The 23,833-nt window shown below is 37.0% G+C and overlaps 4 protein-coding genes across 7 annotated transcripts; 2 read left to right on the top strand and 2 right to left on the bottom strand.

The window, feature by feature from the left end:
• Positions 1 to 83: 83 nt before the first annotated feature.
• LOC124175960 (DNA replication complex GINS protein SLD5) lies at positions 84 to 1,811 on the bottom strand. Of its 2 annotated transcripts, XM_046556650.1 has the most exons (2): positions 1,379 to 1,811; positions 84 to 1,243 (listed from the first exon to the last, which is right to left on the bottom strand). In XM_046556650.1, the coding sequence occupies exons 1-2, from the start codon at positions 1,660 to 1,662 to the stop codon at positions 1,009 to 1,011; spliced, it is 519 nt and encodes a 172-aa protein (XP_046412606.1). In that variant the 5' UTR covers positions 1,663 to 1,811; the 3' UTR covers positions 84 to 1,008. The 2 variants fall into 2 exon arrangements, with proteins under 2 accessions (XP_046412606.1, XP_046412605.1); XM_046556649.1 differs by having other exon boundaries at positions 84 to 1,808.
• A 1,658-nt stretch (positions 1,812 to 3,469) lies between these two features.
• LOC124175936 (transient receptor potential cation channel subfamily A member 1 homolog) lies at positions 3,470 to 12,714 on the top strand. 3 transcript variants are annotated; one of them, XM_046556595.1, is made up of 10 exons: positions 3,470 to 3,787; positions 4,917 to 5,241; positions 5,341 to 5,528; positions 5,608 to 6,085; positions 6,160 to 7,182; positions 7,806 to 8,054; positions 8,370 to 9,827; positions 11,381 to 11,502; positions 11,716 to 11,806; positions 12,095 to 12,714. In XM_046556595.1, the coding sequence occupies exons 1-7, from the start codon at positions 3,528 to 3,530 to the stop codon at positions 9,231 to 9,233; spliced, it is 3,387 nt and encodes a 1,128-aa protein (XP_046412551.1). In that variant the 5' UTR covers positions 3,470 to 3,527; the 3' UTR covers positions 9,234 to 9,827; positions 11,381 to 11,502; positions 11,716 to 11,806; positions 12,095 to 12,714. The 3 variants fall into 3 exon arrangements, with proteins under 3 accessions (XP_046412551.1, XP_046412550.1, XP_046412549.1); XM_046556594.1 differs by lacking the exon at positions 12,095 to 12,714 and having other exon boundaries at positions 11,716 to 11,890; XM_046556593.1 differs by lacking the exon at positions 12,095 to 12,714 and having other exon boundaries at positions 11,381 to 11,727.
• LOC124175954 lies at positions 10,150 to 14,925 on the bottom strand. Its single transcript, XM_046556640.1, has 4 exons — positions 14,387 to 14,925; positions 13,716 to 14,216; positions 10,579 to 10,843; positions 10,150 to 10,382 (listed from the first exon to the last, which is right to left on the bottom strand). Exons 1-4 carry the CDS (start codon positions 14,466 to 14,468, stop codon positions 10,178 to 10,180), a joined length of 1,053 nt encoding a protein of 350 aa, XP_046412596.1. The 5' UTR covers positions 14,469 to 14,925; the 3' UTR covers positions 10,150 to 10,177.
• A 1,358-nt stretch (positions 14,926 to 16,283) lies between these two features.
• On the top strand, positions 16,284 to 19,981 carry LOC124175943 (frizzled-2). Its single transcript, XM_046556618.1, has 2 exons — positions 16,284 to 17,682; positions 19,147 to 19,981. The coding sequence occupies exons 1-2, from the start codon at positions 16,509 to 16,511 to the stop codon at positions 19,665 to 19,667; spliced, it is 1,695 nt and encodes a 564-aa protein (XP_046412574.1). The 5' UTR covers positions 16,284 to 16,508; the 3' UTR covers positions 19,668 to 19,981.
• Positions 19,982 to 23,833: the final 3,852 nt, after the last annotated feature.

The raw sequence follows: 23,833 nt of genomic DNA, 5'->3' as shown, positions 1-23,833 counted from the left end.
CTCTATAATTAATAACCGAAAACCAGGGTCTATTCACTAATCCCCCCCCGGCAAAAAGATTAAAGACATGGTTTGATATTTTGTTCAATTTATTGTTTGTACAAAATTCTCGAGATTTATATGCTTCGTAATGATTCCGTAACAATATAACAGGTATCGCAAGTAGTCCCTCTAAAAACATCATTTTTACAATTGAATTATATAAGGCACAATTGATGATTAGAATATTACAAATTAGAACTTACAAATTATACTAAAACTTCGCTAAGAAGTTGAACAGTTGAAAGACAGGTTTTGGATTTTCTGAAGCGGGAATATTTAGGTTTCACTTATAGTTTTGTGAGATGGATGTAGGAGCCTAAAGTATTTCGAGCTTTCAACCATTTCTGTTCATTTTTAATCATTGTTTACGGACTGTATCAATGTATTGGCATAATTGTTCAAAACATAAGTACTTGGGACTGTATTTTCATGATACAGCCGAGGTAATGGAAGTATTCGAATACAAATAAACAAATACATTGAATTAATAAAATGCATCTACTTAATCTAATTGGAAGAACACAACGTTACTTCAACAACTAAAAAAATACAACGATTTTAATATATCGTACATCTTTATGGTCAACTGTATTGTGAATCTGATACCATATTACTATGTAGCAGAAACAACCTAGCAGAAACTATTATTGGAAAATCTATTTTCAAATAACAAGCACTATAATTACTTGAATATTATAGAAACCGTGATTTTTATTCACCTTAAGGATGATACGAAACTTTACCCTAACAAAATAGTCGATGGTTAAACTTCTGAAGTTTTAACTCATACTGTAGTGACTTTGTTCTACTTTATTCTACGGAGACATTGAATTCACAAAACCTATCGTTCAAAACATTAATTGTGCTGTTGAAATTATTATTTGATAATTTTTGTTTTCGGTATTGTTATAACTAGATTATCGATCATTTTCAACTTGAAGTCAAACAAGATGTGTTACGTGACATCTATATCAATTGAACTGCTCCTTCTTTCACTAAGCTTGCGATTGGCTGGTATTGAATAAGGCGCTGTGCACCAGCCGTCAAATCTATTTCATCATTTGTCGTTCCAGGCACGATGATTCCTTGCACAGGTTTGTTGACTCGCAAAAAGACATGGCTGTTCAAGTTGGGTTTAATAGTCAGTTTATCAACTTCGAATGCTTGAAAATTAGCAGGCATGTGTTGAAGCGCAACTGTTCTGAAAAGTGTTTCAATATTGGCCAAATATTCTTTAGCAAACTTGCGTTCGCCTGGAGTTAGGTAAGATTCTTCCGGACTCTTTTTGTCATCTTCTGACAGAATGTGTATGGTGTATTGTTCAATTTTTTCTAACCTCGTTCGCAGGTAACTCTTTATAACGAATCGTATTCTATCGATTTCCATCTTATGAATAGCTAGCCTGATGTCACCCTTTTTCAATTTTTTCATGTTCTCTTCCATGTGCGAAATTTGTTCGAGCATACAATCAACGAGTTCTGATTGATGAGGTAATATCTCTGGTGCAAATTTCTCGTTCAACCAAGCATTTTCAATGTCTTGCAATACTTTGCCGGGCGTGAATTCTTCATTGTCGCTAGAGTCCAAGTGCTCTGAAACATCCGCTACGCTATCGTCCATTGCAAGACAGAGTGACAACGGTTCTCGGGACCGAATGTGAATAATGCGTGGAATAATGTTTACAAAAACATGAACATGTCAAATCTTACTGAGACGAGATGTCACCAATTGACTATGCCATACACGACCGCAAACTATAGGAAGAGTAGATCCTCTTCTGCTTCGGGGCCATCTCCACGATGACTTTGGGAATGCCTTCCATTGCGTTCCGAAATCAATCTTCAGTGCCGTGGTCAGCCATCTTTAATCTCTTCTTCACTAATTTGCCTCTGCTTTACGAACACTTTCTAGTCCTTCTTACCTCTACCCGCCATATCTTTTGAGCTAATGACTAGTTCTGTCTGTATATCTCTGGGTATATTCCGCCAGGGAACTGTGGCAGTCCAGTAATAGCATATTTTGAATTTTCTAACTCGCGGTTAGTGGTATTTACTGGTCATTTACTGCCAAAGTATTCCACCAATTGACAATTATTGTTTGAAAATGTTATCTTCATAATAAACAATCAATACAGCATTAATAGCGTGCATGTATATTTCTATCCAAACCTTATTTACACCTTCAAATAATGTAACCTGCATAATCGAGAATTGCTCTAAAATTATTTTATGAGCGATCAACAATTTGTATTTCAAACATTTCTTTACATTCGCGCTGATGTATACGAATTTATATTTTAAATACAGTGCGCAAAGGGATCAACAATGATGGCTGCCCGTAGTGGGAGATGTGTTTGCTATAAAAAATAAAATAGTTTTTATGAATATGTAAAAGGTTTCTTCCCAGCAAACTATAGTTCATTTTATAAGAATCATACAATTTTCACTACTATCAACACTGCTGTTTATAAACGAATATTTACCATTGTCAGAATAATGATTTTTTCAAATGAGAACGTGATGATTTTTCACAAGTCGTGAACTATTTCATTTTTCTGGAAAAATGTTGGATTTCAAATCGATGGTGATATTTGTCATGGAAAACTTGTAGATTTGTACAAAGTAAAAAGTATAGTTGCCTCATCGATAGTTACACTTCTCCGAGAGAGGGATAAGTTTCCGCGAAACCAATCCAAAGTTTCCATTGCAAAATTGAGGTATTTCACAGTGTCGTATAGCAAGTAACGGAGACTGAGCTAATTTATTTATCATGATTCCAGATTCCTATATCTATATGATTCTTTATATATATATATTCTATTTCAATGGTGAACATCAGGTTTTTGAAAAATATACCTATAGCCAAAAAAATTATACACAAAATCATTATCGTAAACGTTCACTATATCTCTTTACAACTCAGGTATTGAGAGAATCAGTCCGAAGGTCTATAGCACATCGCATAAAAACTTAACGATATGCAAGATTAAGGATCCGCTATTAGTCAATTACCTTAAAAGTATTTAAAATCAATTTGATCCACCGATCACTGAGAGTCATTTCAGCGATATTTGAGTATATCAGCTTAGAATCACTTAGATGTAATTAAAGCGACAAAGATTCTACGAGCTGTCATGACGTTGTTGTAAACAGCCTGATAGCGATTAGGAGATACTGCATCTAGTCCATTTTAAAGATTATGAATCACTAGACTAGAGGCCTACACGGGTAACCGCCTCAAGTATGTACGGTTATCGTAATCTTTAGTCGATCAGTGTGTCAGGTATAACTGTAAAAAAATATAATTCCAGCGTATTTGAAAATACGTACTGTCAACATCGATTCATTTTAGTACTGACCGAAGGTGAATCCGGTTACAGAATATATGTGTCTTAATATTTAAGTGTAAAACAGTTGTTGCAGTGTGTCAGTATTCAGGTAGTCGATTTTTACGAGTTTCCCCGTGTCTTCGTCTATACATAAGAGATGTCGAAGTATGGCTACAACAGTTTGCCTACCGGGGAACCGGATCCTGACGATGAAATGCGAGTTGCGTTGCCTCCGTTAATGGTCACGTTGGCTGTACCGTCAACTCCAAACTATCCGATGTCTCCCTCGCCGATGGGGTCATCGGAAACGCTTCCAGAACATCAAAATGCCAAACGGAGAATGGATCGCCGTCTTATGCGTCTGAATACGGAACTCCTTCAAGCGGTTGTTGATGGAAATTTGGCGGAGGTTGAACGGTCCGGTATATGTTAATTTTGGTTCCGCTATTTCGAATTTATCTTGAAATTGCGCAGCCTTCCTCGGTAAACGAAGAAAAAATAAAAAGTATTGAACCGGGTTTATTTTAATGCCGTTAGCTACTAATCCAAAATTTTCAAAAAGACGTATTGCGTTGTGCGAAAATCCATCCGAATTGATTGTTCTATTGTTTGAATATGTGTCTACAGCTGCAGGTTCTTCATACTTTCTTATGTTTGAATTGTACCGCAATTTCAATTTGATCCAATGTGTAACGCACAGTTTCGTTTCTATCCATAATTCCTATTCGATTCATTTGAAAAAATTGAAATTAATCTGGAACAAAGTCAATACGCCTCAAACAATTCAATTTCTATTCAGTTGTTTCTGTTCGAATCCTATAACGATTTGAATTCGTGTAAATCTGTCAATGGTGAGTGGGTACCTTTTCGCCTCAGAGTATTTTCCACAGAAACGTATAACACACGATTTTATTCGATACAGCATTATTCGACACGTACTTATAGTACGCGGGTATTATACTAAACAGAGTTATTTTACTCGGGTGTTATTTAACAGTAATTCTTGTACTGAGCCGTCCTAGTAGATGTGATCGCATGGACGTATTTCAAAACGTTCTAGTTGTACCTTGGAATATAATTTTCTAAACACTTCGAATTACACTCAATATTATAATTAATTGATTTTAAAAATTTTAATAATTCCTATCAATCCCTTGTAATCGCTAGCCACTTATTCCTATAGGAAGATTCAGCTAGACATCCAAACAGTAATTTTGGGACCAAAAAACAGATTCAGCCGGTTTCAAATTTTCTATTCTTTTCTATTATTTAAAATTTTTTCCAATTGCTGGGCTGTTTATTCGGTTCAGTGATCACACTGTAATGGAGGGGATCATCATTCATACTCGAAATACTTTGCACGTAAACTTCCCATGTTGATACACATTTATCGCTGTCAGTAAATTATCTGGATGATTGATCATCTCTTTGGTTTTGTTTGTGACCCAATTCTCATAAATCGGGTAGAATGTATGCAACTCTCTTTCTTTTTTCTATCTTTTGCATTGTGCATTTTCTGATGTAACTTAAAATTCATAATTTTTAGTGGTCTCCAGCATGATGCCAGTGCAAACGCGACATGCAAGCCACATCGGATTTCGAGTTGTCACATAGCGAGCTTTTTAGGACATACCGATATTTTGCGAACTCTGCTCAAGAATGGTGCCCAACTAGAAGGAACGCGTGACGCAATGGGACGAACACCTTTGCATCTCGCCGCTTGGGAAGGCAATCCGGATTGTGTAAAGCTTCTTCTCGATCATGCCCCAGAACTAGTAAACATAGCAACAGAAAAAATCGAAATAAAAGACAAAATTCGGTTAGAGTGGATCGACTCTTGGGATCACGATCATCAGTCGGTGATTGACATGGTGAGTAGTTCTCGATAAACACGTCCAAACAGTACAGTTCGTCAGAGCTTTAGGCATACCGTTTTCAAAACACGGTAGTGCGATAATCTCAATTTTTAGCTACCGGTCTTAGAATTCGGGAGTTCACCTCTTCACGTAGCTTGTAAACGGACAGAGATGATCTGTGTGCAACATCTTCTGGCGGCTGGAGCTGAGTTCAATAAAGTTGACAGTCGAGGTATGAGGCCACTTGATGTAGTAGGCGAAAATTTAATCGACCACCGTGAAGAGGGCGACGTGGAATTCAGGTAGGTATATAACACATTGATTTTGACTTGTGTATTTGATCACTGGAGCCTAGTCGAGATAATCTCATCAACGATTCAGGTATCCAGCCGTAATCGCATCATTGATAGCTGCTGGCAGCCGGCATTACCTCTCTTCGGAATATCAGGACCAAAGTCACATCGTGACGCCATTGCATACAGCTGTTGAGTTGGGTTCCTTGGACGCGATAACAGTCCTTCTGAATGCGAATTTCCCTCGCTCTATATGGAACGCGGTTGGAGACACTCCGATGCATTTGGCTATCATGAAGAAAGCGGTGGAACCGTTGAAGCTGCTGATGAGCATAGTCAACAGTGAAGACTCACCGAATTACCTTGATCCTGTAAATTCCGTTGGACTGACTCCTCTGCAATTGGCAATGCGTGAAAATTGGATTCCAGGGGTGAGCATCATCCTAGAAGCTGGTGCAGACGTTACGACCACCTCGAGCAATGGATACACAGCTTTGCACTTGTCAGCTGCAAGCGGTAACTTGGAGATGATTCAAGAACTGCTAAGCATTCCGGACTCGCAAACGGTAGATTTACTCTTCCACTCGCCTCAAAACATTTTTTGAACATGCGCGATAATACCCGTTGTTCTGTTACATAGATAATCGAGGTGGAAAACCAGTCGGGAGAAACTCCTTTATATTGCGCGATCGCTAGTGGCAGAGTTGATTGTGTTAAAGAGATTCTCGACGCCGGCGCGAGTGTTCAGCACAAATTGCGCGGTGGAGTAACTGTGTTTCATCGTGCAGCCGAGCACGGCTTTGCCGACATTCTTCAACTCCTGCTTGACAGAGATCCTTCGACGACGAAATTGATGATTAATGCCAGAGACAAGTTGGCGATGTCCGGAATGACGCCTTTGCACATGGCCGCGTATTTCGGACACGCTGAATGCGTGAGAGTTCTTCTTGAAGCCGGTGCGGACATCCTATCTACGACGACGGAGAATCCGCACACCAAGGCGACCTCTTTGCACCTAGCAACGACACAGAATCACTATGAAGTCGTGGCCGCCCTACTAAGTCGCGAAACTGACATTATTGACGTACAGGACAATCACGGGTGGCTACCGCTGCATGTGGCGTGCTATCACAGCAGCAGAGAGAGCATTAAATTGCTGTTAGATGCCGGCGCTGATTTGTCCGTCGTAACAAAAGACGTTGACCGCAAAAGTATGTCTGCGATGGATTTCCTCGTTTACAACGTTGCTAGGCCCGTCGAATTTCTCGAATCGGTATTCGACGCTGCCATCACTATCAACGAGTACACAATCAATGAGCCCAATTGTCTAATCACTCTTGATTACAGTATATTAACACCTCGTGGCATAAATATGGAGCAGATGAGAGTTGTCAATGCCCTCATTAACAGCGGGAACCAATTCAACCAAAAACGCCTACTCATTCATCCCCTGATTGAAAGTTTCTTGTACCTGAAATGGCGGACTCTCAGCCCTTTTTTTATGATCAATCTAGCACTTTACGCAGTGTTTGTCGTTGCTACGACACAACTAATCACTGGAATTTATTACTACGAGGATAAAGGAGAGGAACCGCCGGTTATTCTTAACACACAGATGAGCAGTTATATCCTGGTTTTCAGCCTTGTGCCTATCGCCATTCTGGTAATTTTACAACATATTGATAATTATCAACAATTACGATAATTCTTACGACCTAATGTAGTATCATGGTAACGAAAAACAGGGATTCTGCATTATATCTCTTCTTTCCTACAGTATGGAAAACTTAACGTCTCTCAGTCTGTTCGTATTTTAACTTACAACTCCAGATCTACTATACCGATTTTGATTCTTTTTTTTTCGGTAGATAGCTACAATGTCTGTACAGGTTTGAAACAGAACAATATTTGTAAGTCAAATAGGAACGGGATCACACACTTATGCGAAGACTACCTAAAATCATATAGGTAGAGGAAAGTTATGTCCAAGAGTTTTCAAGGTCTTAATTTAAGCTCTACAAAAAAAGTCCGGAAGAGTATATGGCTGTTTAATAATTTTGCAAGAAAAAGCATTGGAAAATATTCGCGGACGGAACCGCAATAGGTTGGTAGTTGATGATAAAAATGGATTTAGACTCAAAGCTTAATGTTGGGTGGTTAAAGGTTGATAGAATATGAAAAGTTAGTGAATAATGTAATCAATCCAAATGCATGTATGAAATTGACAAAAATACCATAATTGAAGTGTTGGTCAGTACTTGACAAGTAGCAATTCACCGTTTTCAGGAATTCTTACACGGGCAGCAACGTTCTTGGATCTACTTTCGCGAACTTGAATCCTGGGTGAAGTGGGGTTCCTTCATACTTGCAACCTTGGTCGTATTCGCTGATCACAACGTTAACGAATGGACGCGTCACGTGGCTGCCGTGGCCGTCCTACTAGCTTGGACTGAGCTTATGTTTTTGCTGTCTCGTTTCCCAGAATGGGGTTACTACGTACTAATGTTTTCCAAAGTGGCCACTAACGTTATCAAGGTACAGACGTGCATTTGATACTGGGATCCCTATTGTGCAAATATCGAAGCACGGGAAATATCGCGCAAGCTATCAGACTTTTATTCTGTTACGATAAACGGATTTAAAGTAAAATAAATGGGATAAAAACCACGTAATTTAATACGACGCCCATGGCAGTTATATAGCGTGGTATATTTAATGCCATCAGATGGCGTCTCCTGAATGTAGGGATCCACATTGTTAAAACCCGGGTAGAAACTATTTCCATAAACCTGCCGAAAACATCGGAAAGGAAATTACCAATTCATCAACAATTCATTGTCTTCTTCACAGGTACTATTGACGTTTGGCTTTCTTGTGATTGGCTTTACCTTCAGTTTCTTGGTCCAGTTTAGGAGCGAACCTCCATTTGGCTCCCCATGGCAGAGTTTTGTAAAGACAATGGTGATGATGACTTCAGAATTCGATTACTCTGATCTCTTTACCGGACAAGAAGACTACATAGTGACATTGACACTTGGACGGCTGGTATTCGTCGCATTCCTGGTTTTAGCTGCCATCGTTCTGATGAACTTGATGGTTGGTTTAGCGGTTAATGACATCAACGACTTGGAAATACGAGGAAAAACTCAGCGCCTCTTTAAGCAAGTCAATTTCCTATGCAGCCTGGATCTGGTGGTCTACAACAAAATGATACTTCGCCTATTACCGAAAAGTTGGCGCATCAGAATCGAGCAGGGCAGATGCGTTGATTCGAAACTTTATCTTCATCCGGGCAGACCACTTCGCACTATTTTTAAGACGTTACCTTCTTCGATCAAAGAAGACATCATACAAACCGCTAGAGCCGGTCAAAAAATGTCAGAACCAACCATGGTTGACATTCTGGACCGGTTAACTAATTTAGAAATGATTCTTCAAAAGGGTTTCCAAAAGGAAACACTCGTGCCTCTACAAAGTAATACCGAAGGTTGCAAGGATCAATCGGAAGCCACAGCTACTTCCGATCTATCGACTCTCGCTGAATACATTGATAAATTAAAAGACGACAATATTTCGAGGTGGGAAAAAACAGAACTCATAATTGACAACGTAGCTCAAACCTTGAGTGCTTTGCAGAGACAGTTAGACAGATTGAATGGGAATATTGCTCTCTCAGGAAATGCAACTCATGTAGTGAACATAGAGGAAATGTAAGATACGGTCTTACTTCAAACATTGGCTGTGAGCGATGATGGGCAAAATTTTAATTAGTCAATAATGAATTTCATTTTTATCTTGAAATTAGGAAAAAATAAAAAATAAATTCCATTAATTAGTTTGTAGTACATTCCAATTACAAAGTACGAATGTAATTTGTAATTTATATCGCACTAATCAATAGAGGTGTAATTTGTAAGTGAAATATAATTAATTACAAATTGTAATTGAGCGGTGCCCAATACTAGATGTGAATTGTTGGTATATGCTCTAAGTCCATAGTTAGCAATGGACGGTGGTATCTTAATTTATCAATTTTTATCGAAACTAATATGGCGTCGTACCAGGTTATCAGCTGATCGTCTCAGCCGCACGGTTTTATCTGAATTATATGCTGGTAAAAAAACAAATAAAAATATACAAGCGGTTATACTTTTTCTCTGTTATATCAAGTTAATAAAAGACGCAAATGGACGAAAAAATGTCTATAACTAAATATGACCTGATTAGCGTATTATAGTATCGACTTGTTTTAATCTTTGGGTATTTTGAACTTCAATCGTATTCTTTTGCTTCCTGTACACAAATCATGTAAGTATCACAAATATTCTGTCTGCATGATTCGATATGATAGAAATGAACGTCCAATGAGGAATTATTGATTTTATGTTAGCAATCAAAAATTGTATAAGAGCTGCTCAGAAGTGGTCATTGTCGGATCCAAATCGGTTTTTACTGGTTTCTTAGGAAGGTCTACTGCTAGAATTATGGGTTATTTTACAAAAATGAAAGATCAGTTTTAGAGAAATATTCTTTTAATATAAACCGTTCCCAAATTAGTAAAAGAATAATTTAGAGTTGACATTCCAGTGAAAAATGCAAAGGAAAATAGACAACAAGAATTTCTCGTTTGTTATAAGTTTTTCACATGAATGCATTCTTTATTTGTTCTTCAAAACACCAATTTTTCGCAGATATTTGACTAAGAACGGTGTGGTTGCCAGAGTTATCGATATCCTTGCTGGAGCGAATAATTTGTGGATCGCGTATGCAATAACAAATGTTGATGAATTCGATACGATATTTTGAATCCTTTCATTGTCCACAAATCCCAGAGAACTAATCAGTGAAGGCACATCTACGCCACTGAAAGAAAATATAGTTTCTGTCAAAATCGTACTTTGTTTACTAAAAGGCTTGTATTTACCTTAATTTATAATCATTATTTTGAATGGGTTTTGTGTAGTTTTAGTATGATGCAAGAAAAAAGAAAGAAAAAATTATTCTTGCGTGAAACACTCTCAGTTTTTCAATAAAGACCAATAAAACATATGAAACAAACCTATAAATTACTACGTAACAGATACCAAGAGACGCCAATGATATGCCAACATGGAACACAATAACCGTGCTTCCGTAATCTTTAACTGCTCTTTTAAGCTTTGCTGCTCTTGATTCCTCGTCAGTCTTAGGTAATTCGTTCGATGATTTTTCAGATTCATTTTGTGTGGTACCAGCGCCTGTTGAATAGCTCATCACGTGAGCAGGTTTGGTACAGTATAAATTTTTGGAGAGTAAACTTCTTGCAATGATGTTAATGTCAGCACCTAAATATCACATTAAAATGCTTCTGAGTTTAATGAGGCGGTCATTTTACAAGAATAAAGTAACTAATAATAATAATGAAGTTCAGATTTAATGACTATATTTGGTTTTATTGAACCGCATATTTGGACTTTTCTCGTTTACAAATCAGCTGTTCAAAAATAGAAGTATAATTCATATATCTGGAAAAAAGAATGGACAGAATTTTTTCCTACAGTTGTTTTTGTATTTGGGACCAGAGAATGTTTCACACAAAAAAAACATTGTCCGAAGTTTTTTTTGGCTTCTATCAATAAAGAACTGCCGATTCCGGTAGAAGTAAACTATGGTTTGATATTAATTTATGCCAAAAATCGTTTTTACGATATAAAGTCAAATGTCAATTATCACATCATTTTACAAAAATTAGAGGAGACACGATTAGTACATGATAGTGTATTAGTTTCAGATTGTAATAAAAGAAAAAAATGGTATTAATCCTTTCCTACTCATTTGAATTCATCCTTTTACTTGTTGTTAGAGAACGTGCTAATTTTCAGAGGCTGCTATCAGTGCATATGTTGTTGAGTAAATGCAGTGAATAATCATCAAGGACGACTACATTGTAACATATTCCATGGAGCAGCTCAAGTAAAATCAAGTCGTAATTCAAGTCTGGGAGGTATGACGCAAAATACAGTATAACAATTACCATGTATGAACGATCCATTCGAAGTCTTTGTTACATTGTTGATTTTATGATGTAACTGAATATGTTACAATACTCCAATGTAGAGAATAAAACTGATGAATTAAAATCTATAGAAATGATTTGATATCCTGAATGCCTGCTATGTTTGATAAAATTATCAATATTTTGTAATTTCTTTTTCAGGATGGGCACAAATGTTTGTGAAAAAAATTCCATTACATTTCCAGGTTTTCCAGGACCTAAAACTCAAGATCTTGACATTTTCCCAGTTCTAGTAAGCCACTAAAATCCAAATCATTCAGCTTATTAACTCTATATTTGGTTCAAATTCAAATTGAATTGATGATAAATATAATGTGCAAAAAAAGCTTAAGCCATTTGTTTTTTCAACGAAAAAAAGTAAACTTGTTACCTCAAAGAATTATTTCTAACTCCAATGATATAAAACTGATATTTTCAGTTTTTTCTATGACCCAATTAAAAATTCCCTGACAATTCCAGGTTTTCCACCTGTGTGGTCAACCTGTTTTTACAGGGCAATTAGTAGTATATTATGTTAAAGGTGCGGAAAGTGCGCGATTTTCGACGAGTGCAGGCGCACACCGGAAGCAAGTGCTGGAATCGCATGAGTCAGATATCGCTTATCAACACGTGTGACACACGATACTTTTTTCGACACCTACGAAGGACATTTTGATTCGAGGAGCAACAAATGTGCCACTGACAGCGTTTAAAACGTGGGTTAGTTAACATATGTTTAATGCCACAGTGCGAAAAATTGTGTTATTCAGCTGTGCGCATGTGCCAACCTCAATTACGAGCACTGGTCAGAAATGGGGCACTTTACACACACTGTACAGGTTTCGAAAATCAAATTTTCCAAGAAAGTGTTTGAAAAAATATAAGTAATCACAAGTATTACTTTTAAATTATATGTACATACAGTAATAGAAAATATCTATGCTGACTTTTGGCGGACTGACGTGAAACAGATCCAAGTTAGGATCTCTTGCTACAAGCACGTTTCGTTAACGTTCCATATTTATTCAGCTAAATCATTTCACATCCATTCATTTGGACTTAGTGTGAGAAACCATATTGCTGGACCGTAATTTTGAACCATGCAACCGAAATCTTTCCTTCACTTAACAGTAGCTCAGAAATTTGAATATCCTGCCTGAACGAGTATGAAAAATTCATCAGTGTGCATGGTGTCTGTCATTCAGTGTGGTACGGCCTACCATCTAAACCAACAGTTAAGAAAAGGGAAAAAAACGTGGAAAAAATCACCAGTAATGTTATTGATGCTGAAGCCGATGAACACAAATAAAACAACAACCTTAATATACAACAGAAATAAATCTAAGCGAAATCCAATATCACAAGCTGAGGTCTCAACAATTTGAGAAACAGATTTATAAATAGATGGTTTAAAAAGATTAAACTCTGCCGTTTTTGGATGTACTTTGTTCACCATACAGATTTACAGACATTGACTGAAAAAAGTCAAACAAATATTTCAGATTGGATAAAAACAAATTCATGCAAGTACAGTACAACAGATATTTGTCAACGATTAGAAATGCTAATTATAACTATTCAGGAAAGTAAAACTTCTTGAATATTTTTCCTACAATTTGTGGCAATGAAATTAATAAGAAAAATACGCCCAAAAACATGAAAATTGTATCAAAAATACCAGAGGTTTATCATTTAAACTGTTTTGATTATGAAACCTATTCTTAAATTGTTAATATCGTGATATGTATTATTCCAATTACCTTTGAATAGTTTCAATTACATAGTAAAGTGTTCACCATCACTGAAGAAAATAACATTGCTGAATACGTTTTAAATGATTCGTTCTCTATTCCTAATTTTTTAATTCAGATGATAGAGCGCATTCTTTCTTGAACTTCACATTGTACGCTGTAGAACATATTTATTACCATGATTCAGTACTTTATAAAACTTTATCTGCTTATATCTTGACTTTGTCCGATAGTAGAACCTAGTATTAATTCATTGCTAGTAGCATAAAATGATTTTGAAAAATTGAAACTGGTTTTAATATGCTGCTATTAAATTGCTAGAATATTTTTTAGGAATATTTGGGAATTGGAAATATTCAGTGATCAAGTTTATAAATTAAAGTTTTAAACATTGGTGTCTTTATCACAAACCTTTGGTAGTAGTAGTTCTGTTCTGCAAGCAGAGTTTCCTCTTGGAATAGTGTGAGTTCTGCATATCATAGGCGATGTATTTATCATCCCTGGACCATATGCCGCCGGGCATATTGAGGTGCATAGATTTACCCTCGGAGGAAAATGGCTGCGGAACGTTGCTCTGCATAGATCCATTGAGACTCACGGCGCCAGTACAATCATACGAATCAGTGTACGAGTGTTCGGAATTATCTTGGGTCGTGCAGTCCCCAAGACTAAGACCTTCTGATCTAGTATTGGAACAAGTTGCCGGCCCATTTGCCTGGCAGAACAATATAGGTCCCGTTATATCTCGTGCTCTCTCCGGAGTGAAACGACCCGTTTCGTTTCCAAATATCTGGGTCATGTTCTGGGGTAGCGGTATCGTGGGAGCAGATGGGTAGGACTTTACTGCAGAGGCATGAAGACTTTTCTTCTGATTGTTTTCATTGCTATTTCTTAGATCTCCACTAAGTACAGCTGAAAATTGAGTTTTACTGTGATAATTATGTTCACTTAAATTTACAACTTTATAATTATATTAAGCATTCAGGTGTCAATCATTTGCAGATTTCTGCAATCCATGCATTGGGAAAATAAAAATATAATAACAATAAAAACAAAATTTGATACTGAAACGGAACAGAGACCTGTGTGTTTATGACGCGATAAAGCCGTTTGCAGGATATTTAAATATCCCCCTTTTGCACAGTTTCCTAATTTCAATGCCATACCGATGATCACTTTCACTCGTGGTACTTAAGTGTGTAGATAAATTGCCGAACGCTGTTCTTTACTTGTTTAATTGCATTCAAATGTGTATATTTAATTGTAATCGTTGATGAGTCCGAAAATTGAAAAACTTGAATGTGAAAGAACACGTTTTGAGAATTCTAAATGATTTGTTTTTTCGTGAATACGTTTCGACGAACCTTGACAACCGTTCACGCCGATTGTCCGACTTCTAATAGTTCTAATGTTCTGATATTATTATCATCATTGCGCCGATGATACATCAAAATATCATTGGTCGAAGTTAGGCGGCTTATTTGATTCGTGTGCTTGTGCGCATGACGACTAGAATTAGTTAAAAACTGTTAAAAATGTCTGTGGATAATTGACATAATAAGCAAAGACGTTACTGCGTGACTGAAAAATCTTCAGTCAACAGATGCTGTGGTGTCCGGTCGATAATAGTAGATATACTATTCTTATTAGGAGCTTTCCAGCAAGGAGACACAGTGTGACACTGTGTTGCACGGTCGAACACTGTGCCTTGGTGCTTGTTGGAACGCTCTGAGGTTCTTAATTCAGTCACTAGAGTCCGCTCATGCGTTATACGAAAAATCTAGGATCATTGAGCGCTCCAGCAGGAAAAAAAAAAACATCTGTGAAACGCGTGTAGATTATCATTGCATTTAATAAATAAATATAAACAATACCATGCGTCGAAAATAAAATCTCTAACTAAGAAATCGGCAGCAATGAATCCGACACAGTGTCCAACCATGCTCCGCAGCTGTGTCCGACTGTGTCGCTCTGTGTCGTTGCTGGAAAGCTCCCCTTTTTAACATATGCAGAGGGCAGAATATCATAACGGTCGTGGCAGATGAAGCCGTAAAAGCTGTTATACCTATACAAATGCGAAAGAAGAGTTTGTACACAGTGCGATTATTAATCGTGAGTGCTTTCCATGTACCCAAATTCCGGAACAGAGTTCCGGAGGGTCAATTTTCATTTTATGAAATAATTAAATACATGTATTTACAAAAATTAATTTGACATAAGACCTAATTAAATAAATTGTATACAGTGATGCAAAATCTTTATCCAAACAGACAAATAAACCCGAATAGCACAAATATGAATCTACATCGTTCCGTCGTTCCATGAAATTTTGGTATATACATGGGATGGCAGGATTTTTCAAAACCCGGAACGGACTCAGAAATCCATTAGATCTCGTCTGCATTCTGTTCCGTTACTGCGGATTCCGGCGATCTGGCCTTACATCGGACAGCAACATTACCCACCATATTGGTCTCATTTCAGACCCTTTTTTTCAAAAATCTTCTAGTTTTACTGATCGAGTAGTAAAATTGTTTGAAAATTTTGGAAGTGATAGAAATCACAATTGTCCTTTCCAGCGATTATACAAGCACAACTGTAAATTCTGTCGTGTCCAAAAGTTTAAAGACGATTAACTTCTAGGGAATATGGCGGCCGTTGTAGGGTTGATTGTAAACGTTAAGAGCACATACTACAAGAGGTAGCTTCGCGTGCAGCGGGGTGATACCATAGGGTGATACAAGTTTCCACGTCCACTTTCTTATTTCAGACCGGATGACATTCTATTACCACAGAATGAAATGCAAAGTGAAATAGACGGAGAAACCCGAGGATATCTTTCTCTCTCTCATCACTTCGGCCGCATTTTTTGCAAGGTCGTTGGAATGGGTGCATACCACTGGGTGTATACTACCTCCAGTAGTATATGCTCTGTTGTAAACTGATTTTAGCAAAGCGCTAGTCGTTCCCTTCTCAGTGTATGCTCGTAGTCAAGGGTCTGTTTACAATCCTTGCGTTGTTTATGGTGAACTCTTATGCATACGGGATTAAGTACATACAAAAGAAATGCATCTAATAAAGTGAGCGATATTGATAGCTCGGAGTAAAGTGAAATATGTTCGCGTATGACGTACGGAAATATTAAGCACAGTCGTTGGTTTTCGCACTCCGAATTACTGATCGCCGTAGCAAAAGCGTCTAAATATGTTGTCGCTTCTATTTGCGTACCTGATCGTGGCGGACGTCGTCAACGTGAGCCTTGGGCTTCACGCGCGAGACCCCCTTGAACATCACGGGCGATGCGAGCCGATAACAATACCGATGTGCATGAACATTCCGTACAACGAAACGATCATGCCGAACCTGATGAGCCACCAGAAGCAGGAAGAAGCGGGTCTCGAGGTACACCAATTCCTCCCACTGGTCAAGGTAAAGTGCAGCCCAGACTTGCAATTCTTTCTGTGCTCAATGTACGTTCCGGTCTGCACGATATTGGAGAAGGCAATACGGCCCTGCCGGTCTCTTTGTGAGAGTGCAAAAGCTGGCTGTGAGTCACTCATGAATCGCTTCGGCTTCCTCTGGCCGGACAACTTGGAGTGCTCAAAGTTCCCTGTTTTCGGTCACGACGAAATCTGTGTTGGTGACAACAATACTGCATCCACCGAGCCTTCCAGACCACTCGAACCGCAGTCCCAAGGTCCCAGAGCAGAGTATCATCCTGGCTGGAATAACCGGCCATCCGATGGCAGTGACCTCTTCGGCGCTCGAGACTTTGGCTTTGTCTGCTCTATGCAGTTCCAGGTTCCTCACGACCTTGGCTACAGTCTTAAGGTAGGGGATGTCACAGAGCCGAACTGTGGCGCACCCTGCGACGACATGTTCTTTACTCCGAAAGAGCGCCGCTTCTCTAGAATCTGGGTTGGCACTTGGGCCTCCGTCTGCGCAGCCTCCTGCTTCTTCACCGCTCTGACCTTCCTCATTGACACGGACCGCTTTCGATATCCCGAAAGGCCGATCATCTTCCTCTCTGTTTGCTATCTGATGGTCGCCCTCGTCTATGTCGTCGGATGGGCTGCAGGCAACTCCATTTCCTGCCGCGAACCCTTTTCTCCGCCTCTGAATGTCAGGTTCGAGACGATATCCACCGTCACGCAGGGGACCAAGCACGAATTGTGCACCGTGCTTTTCATGGTCTTGTACTTCTTCAGCATGGCCTCTAGCATCTGGTGGGTCATTCTCACTCTTACTTGGTTCCTTGCTGCTGGACTCAAGTGGGGGCACGAAGCGATCGAGGCTCATTCGCAGTACTTTCATTTGGCTGCTTGGGCTGTTCCTGCCGTCAAAACTATCACCATTCTTGCCATGGGGAAAGTCGAGGGTAAGTATCAATAGGCCTTAGAATCTATGAAACTGTTATTAGCAGTCAAAGTTAGCAGCCAAGTATATTAAACTTGTTACAAATGGGGTAATTTAATAATGTTCACTTCTAAGATTTTCTGAAATTAGTATCTTTACATGAGGAGTGACAAAATTTTGATCACCGAGTCTGACTGCTTTAATTTAATAAAAACGGCAAGTTTGCAGGCTGTGAACCCTGGCTGCTAGCGTCAGCTTCATTCAAAAATTTTATATTATTCCTTATTCTCCTAACGAAAAAAGAATTCTTAGAAATCACACGTTGACCAATTAAAACCATGTAAACTGGGAACTGTTACAAGATTTTTGTATGTATAGAAAAGTAAAGCAAATGTCTGGAAATTTATTAGGAAATATATGCAGATCTTCTTAAAAATTTCGTAAATTATGGTGTTCTATGAGATCTTTCAATTGATAAATCACAATTTATAATTTAAATAAATTAGTTGTTCACAATTGTTCCTACTTGCTACGCTAAATTATAAGTTTTTTTCAAGTTGTTTGTTTCACTGCTGCATTCACTCGATTATCAGTATTTATCTATATAGCTGATAATTATGTTATGAATAACAGGGTCAGTATGCGAAACGCGACATGTAAAGATGATAAGTTAGAGAAACAGAGAAAAAACTGAGAATTTTCAAATCTAAATTGAGTAGACATTCGGAAATTTTTTGTGTAACAAAAATTTGAAATGATTTGAATTTTCATATTTTTTTTTTCAATATTTTTGATCAAGTCGAGCTGGAGATGATAATTGGCCCAATTTAGAGAGAAAATTCATATTTGTTCAGAACATATTTTGCATCACTAGACTAAAGAAATCCCGACTTCTGGTATTTTGCTTATGTTCTTATAGTACTACGTAATAGAAAATGGGGGTAGATTGCTCAGATCTAATAAAAGGTTTTTTAAAACAGTTGTGATTAGTTTAAAATGCAGTTCAAGAAATATTTTTAAAAAAGCTAGAATTATGAAAAATTTTAACAAATTTTCAAGCAATATCAAAGTTTTTCCACAAATCAGCGAAAATTCATTTTCGTTACACTCACTTTTTCAGCAACTCTTATATACCTCTTAATTAATTCTCCAACTATGTTTTATTGAATTCAGCCCAGCAATTTTTTTAAACTTCCGTAGCTTGAGACAATTATTACATTTTATCTAAATTCATTTGGTAGTTTCAATAAATTCTTTCTTTGTGCACTTATTTTTATATTTATACTGGATTTTAGCATATCAGAACAAATGCAATCTTCTCACAAGATCCCGTGAAATGTGAGTGCAAATTATCCTAAAATCCAAACAGAGAAATCGAATTCACCGTATCTAAGCCCGTGTCAGTGAGGGGATACAAATTTGTATTTTGGCATTTTGTAATGCTAAAGTCGCGCCGCAATAATTAAATTTTTGTTTTATTTTTCAGGGGATATCTTGTCCGGAGTGTGTTACGTGGGGTTGTGGAACGTCAAGGCACTGAGAGGCTTTGTGTTGGCGCCGTTGTGCGTCTATCTGGTACTGGGAACGGCGTTTCTCCTTGCAGGATTTGTATCGCTGTTCCGCATTCGCACAGTAATGAAACATGACGGTACTAAGACAGACAAGCTTGAAAAACTAATGATTCGCATTGGTATATTTTCTGTGCTTTACACAGTGCCTGCGTTGATAGTTATTGCTTGTTTATTCTACGAGCAAGCCTATTTCGATCATTGGATGCTCAATTGGTGGTCGGAAAAATGCATCAAGTACTCAATTCCTTGTCCCGTTGGCGAACGAACACGCGACCTTGGTCGTCGTCCGGAATTTGAAGTCTTCATGATCAAGTATCTGATGGCAATGATTGTCGGGATAACCAGTAGCTTTTGGGTCTGGTCAAGCAAGACGCTGACTAGTTGGAGGCAATTTTTCAACCGCATTCAGGGACGGCGAACGGAAGCTTATGTTTGAAGATTCATTTCCTTCTATTAATGACTCTTGATAATAACTTCGCATCAAAATCAAACCAGTTTTATATTTTCTCATTTTCATTTACTTTCATTTTCACTGTCATTCAAACATTGCTGTTTGAACAAGATTTTTTTTATTCATTCCCAGTGGTTTCTATGCAACAATCATGTCAATTTTTATACATATATCGAGGATTTTTCATCGCAATTTTGTTTTTAATATCTGTAACAAGCTGGTGAGGTTTACTTCTTTGATATAGTGTGTACAACGATAGTAAGTTGTACGCATTTCATGATAATGTTCGACAAGACAAAATGACGAAATCGCTCTCTGCCGTGCCACTTTTTTTTTTACAACAAGGGTAGCTTTAATATGTGACATAATTAGCAGCTATTACGTAACCAAGTCTGATTAATTTTTTTCTTGTTTTACCACTAGGTTTAACACAATGTTATTTTATCATTGCACGTTATTTAAACTCACCATCGTAATTCCGCGAAAGTTTTATCTTCAAGGATTTGCCCGTAAGGTTTTTTTACTGGAGCATATTTTATAAGTGTTAGTGTTTTCATACTTGTAACTTGTATCCATCATTGTCAGACTTGAAGAGTTGATGGACTAAAACTCGCGAGAAGCTAGTTTGTGCACAGATCTGACTTTTCCTGACTGCTGACATAAAAACAGAAACATAGAAATTCCGTAGGATAAATTATATGAATAATATTTTCAAATACACGTTTTCACTACTTGGAGATCTTGTCGAAAAGACATTTTCCGAAAACGTAAATCGTCTTTATAGACAAGTTTAAGGTGATAAAAATCACTTTAACAAACACATTTATTGTCTGTTTAGATGTAAACTCACTAGAATTAATTGTATATTTAGTATCGCGGCAACAGATTCCATTTTAACCATGACAATTAATTATTAAATGCCGGAATCTCAATATTTATTTATAGAATGATTTGCACAAGTCAAAAGTATGACTTGCTACAGAATACCGTAATCTATTTCGAGAGTGACTTTTCACTCCTATTTCAATTATCTCGTTACATGCTGATATTTGGATCTTGGATGTAGCTCAAACCCAAATTCAAGAGCAAAGGAGGATCAAGCGAGCATGTAAATACCATGGATGCTTGATGAAGTTGAATAAAGATTAATTGGGGAAAAAACCAATTAATCGAAGTCTAGGATCAATCGATTAATCGCATAGCCCTAATGCATGAAAAGATAAAGCTCTTGGTACCGAAAACTTGGTGATGTTTGAGCTGAGAGTTAGTCATTCGTTAATTATCGAAGGCTTAGTTATATTGGGATCCAAAATACCAAAAGATTCCATCTTCTGGCAGAAAACGTACCACAGAGGCTAACCCAGTTGTATTTAATGATAAAAGTAGTTTTTTAACACATATTTTACACTGCCATCCCAATGTGACAAAATAAAAGTGTAATCGCTTTTACGGGCTTTTCTATTTCTTAACTTCCATGTGATTCTGCTTAAACTGGGGCCGAAACGAACAGCTGATCGCTCACTGCAATGCCATGTTGCTTTTGTTCACACCCATAGTGTGGATCCCAATTCTTCTGACCTTTTCAGATTCTAACGAATCTTTATAGATTTCTTAATACAATCTTTGGAGTACCGTTAATTTTTTCCTTGCATTTTTTTTTTCTTGCGATTGCTGTCATTGGATGATCAATTTGAAATTTTGTATTATTGAAAAACGCATGGTTCTTCTTTTTCTCTGGGCGGAAAATATTTTTAGAGAATTAGATATTATGCATAAGTTAATACAAGTACGTAAGAATTTCCTTTAAGTGTAATGGGAAAACTTATGCTGCAATAGGATATCCTGTACATAGATGCAGCTCTAGTTATGGTTTAGCATAATATATTTTTAAATACTCATGTATATAAATATTATACTGCCGTGCTGGGTTGAATAATAGAAATGAAGAAAAAAGTAAACATAAATAATCGAGCTCATCGTATAAAAATTTCGGAGGATATTTTTAACTAATTAAAAATACGGCAACGGGCAGGAAAAATTACCAGAAATGGTGATTAAGTTTGCCGAAAATTTAAGAAAGTTGCGCAACTTTCGGGCATGTTCTTTAACTTGCTCACGAAGTAGGTTGACTAATTAAGTAAAAGAACGTGCTCTTACTATTCAAGTCACGCTACAATTCGTATCACCTGAGGAAAAAAACTGTTGCTGTTCCCTCGGTCTTTCCTGTTAAACATTGGTCGCTACATTGTTCACTATCTGTAACTATTATTTCGTAACATACAATCTCAATTCGTCCATTGAAACTATCGAGCTTCTGTATGTCGTGTAAATTATCCTTATGAAACGCTTGCGGAGAATATTCTATAATATAAATCGTCGTAATTTTATAAGTGTGCATGTTTTTGTTGCCGCACACGCGTGAATACATACTTATCATTGCTATATGTTACGCAAACTTGTGTCAAATTATTATAGGCATTTATTCTTTATACAAATAAAAATATACATACCGATACTGTTATCGTATCCAAGATTTACAGCATAAGGTGTAATAACTAATAAACAGTTCACATGTCAGGTCAAAGTTCGTTGCATTTTCAAATTGAAAAGGAATTTACCCTCAACTTGGATTTATTTACCAACTAACGAGTACAAACAGTTATTTTTGAAATGTAATAGATTGTGACAAATTCTATAACAGTCACTTAGTTTTGATTTTGCCAGTCCAACTTTGGTTTTAATCCGATTTTTATTCTCTTGGCATCGTTCATTTTTGGGGACACATCGAAGCGCAAAATTTTTCCCCATCATTTGAACACCGAATCTGTTCTAAAACGCTATGTACAACTATTTTTAGAAATCTCTTGATTCATAAAGCTCGGTGTGTGTGTGTACGTATGCGTTGTTAAGTATGGCGTGTTGACATGACTTTGTATCGATTTATGGTACAAGTTGAATTGGATAGTATAAGATAATGTTCTGCTATTTAAATAATATGTTATGAAGTATACATTTGTCCTAATTTTTACCAAATTATTATCATGTAATGTTTTATCATACCTTTTTTTATATTACTATAATTACATGCTTATGTAGTAAACAAGGTTTGACTTTCTCAATGTCTTTTTTTTTCAACAAAATATGAAGAAGGACGGTTAGTCAAGCGATTCTCATGTATATACGTATATTATGAATTATTAATAGTATTAAGGTATTCTGTACATTTTATCTAATTATTATATTAGTTTTATTTCTTTCAAAATTCACACCACTGAAGACCGAAGGTAGAGCGTGTCGAAATTTATTTTCTTCCATTAATTCGACGCTGCTTTAATTTTCGGTTTTTATTTTTCCCATCGCGTAAGGGACAAAATTTTCAATCGAGGTACTAACTTCACAAAAGAACTTCGACAGTCCTTGATATCATGTATTTTAATATAGCGATGCTAATCAGCCGAAATATTAACGGTCGTTTGTTTTACCCTTGTATTTGTAAAATACAGTCATACTTTTTGATGATAAAAAAAGAATTACTTCATTTTCTACGTAAATTTGTTGAAAAAGAAATTCATTCACCTATATTACAATGTGTACGTTGACTGTTAAACATAGTTACTCTGCTTGATATGAATATGTATCCGAATATAGATGGAATGATGTATACTTAATTATTTGATAAGAAAGGAAATTTATCACTACACGCGTAGTGTGGTTTAAAAAAAGACCAATGAGCAATTAAGGCTTTGTCGAGTCTGAGAATGAGTTTCATTACTTTTTTAAATACGCATGTTATTCCTAAGCTCAAGGTTTCCAACCCGCAAATCGGATTTTCATGATGTATCACTATAGAGAAAAGGACGTACAGAATTAGAGATATTTTTATTCCCGCTACGTTTTTAATACTCCTTTTTTAAAATAGAGGAAAACATTCTTAGGCTCAAAAGAACTTTATGAATCCCGTCTCTTGCGTATTTGGTTACGCACCTATTATAAACACTGCCAAGTGGGGTTGAACATTTTCTTCACACCGTTGTGATAAGAACAATATGCGAAATAAAACATTGAAATAGAATGGACAATACTGATCGTATATTAAATTACTTTTCTTGTTAAATTGAGATCCTTAAATTCAGAAGAAATCATCTGCCTCA

The sequence above is a fragment of the Neodiprion fabricii genome, chromosome 2 (assembly GCF_021155785.1).
Source record: "Neodiprion fabricii isolate iyNeoFabr1 chromosome 2, iyNeoFabr1.1, whole genome shotgun sequence".
NCBI classification, from domain to species: domain Eukaryota; kingdom Metazoa; phylum Arthropoda; class Insecta; order Hymenoptera; family Diprionidae; genus Neodiprion; species Neodiprion fabricii.
The sequence above is the reverse complement of the archived record's forward strand: the minus strand, read 5'-3'. Positions and strand labels throughout refer to the sequence as shown.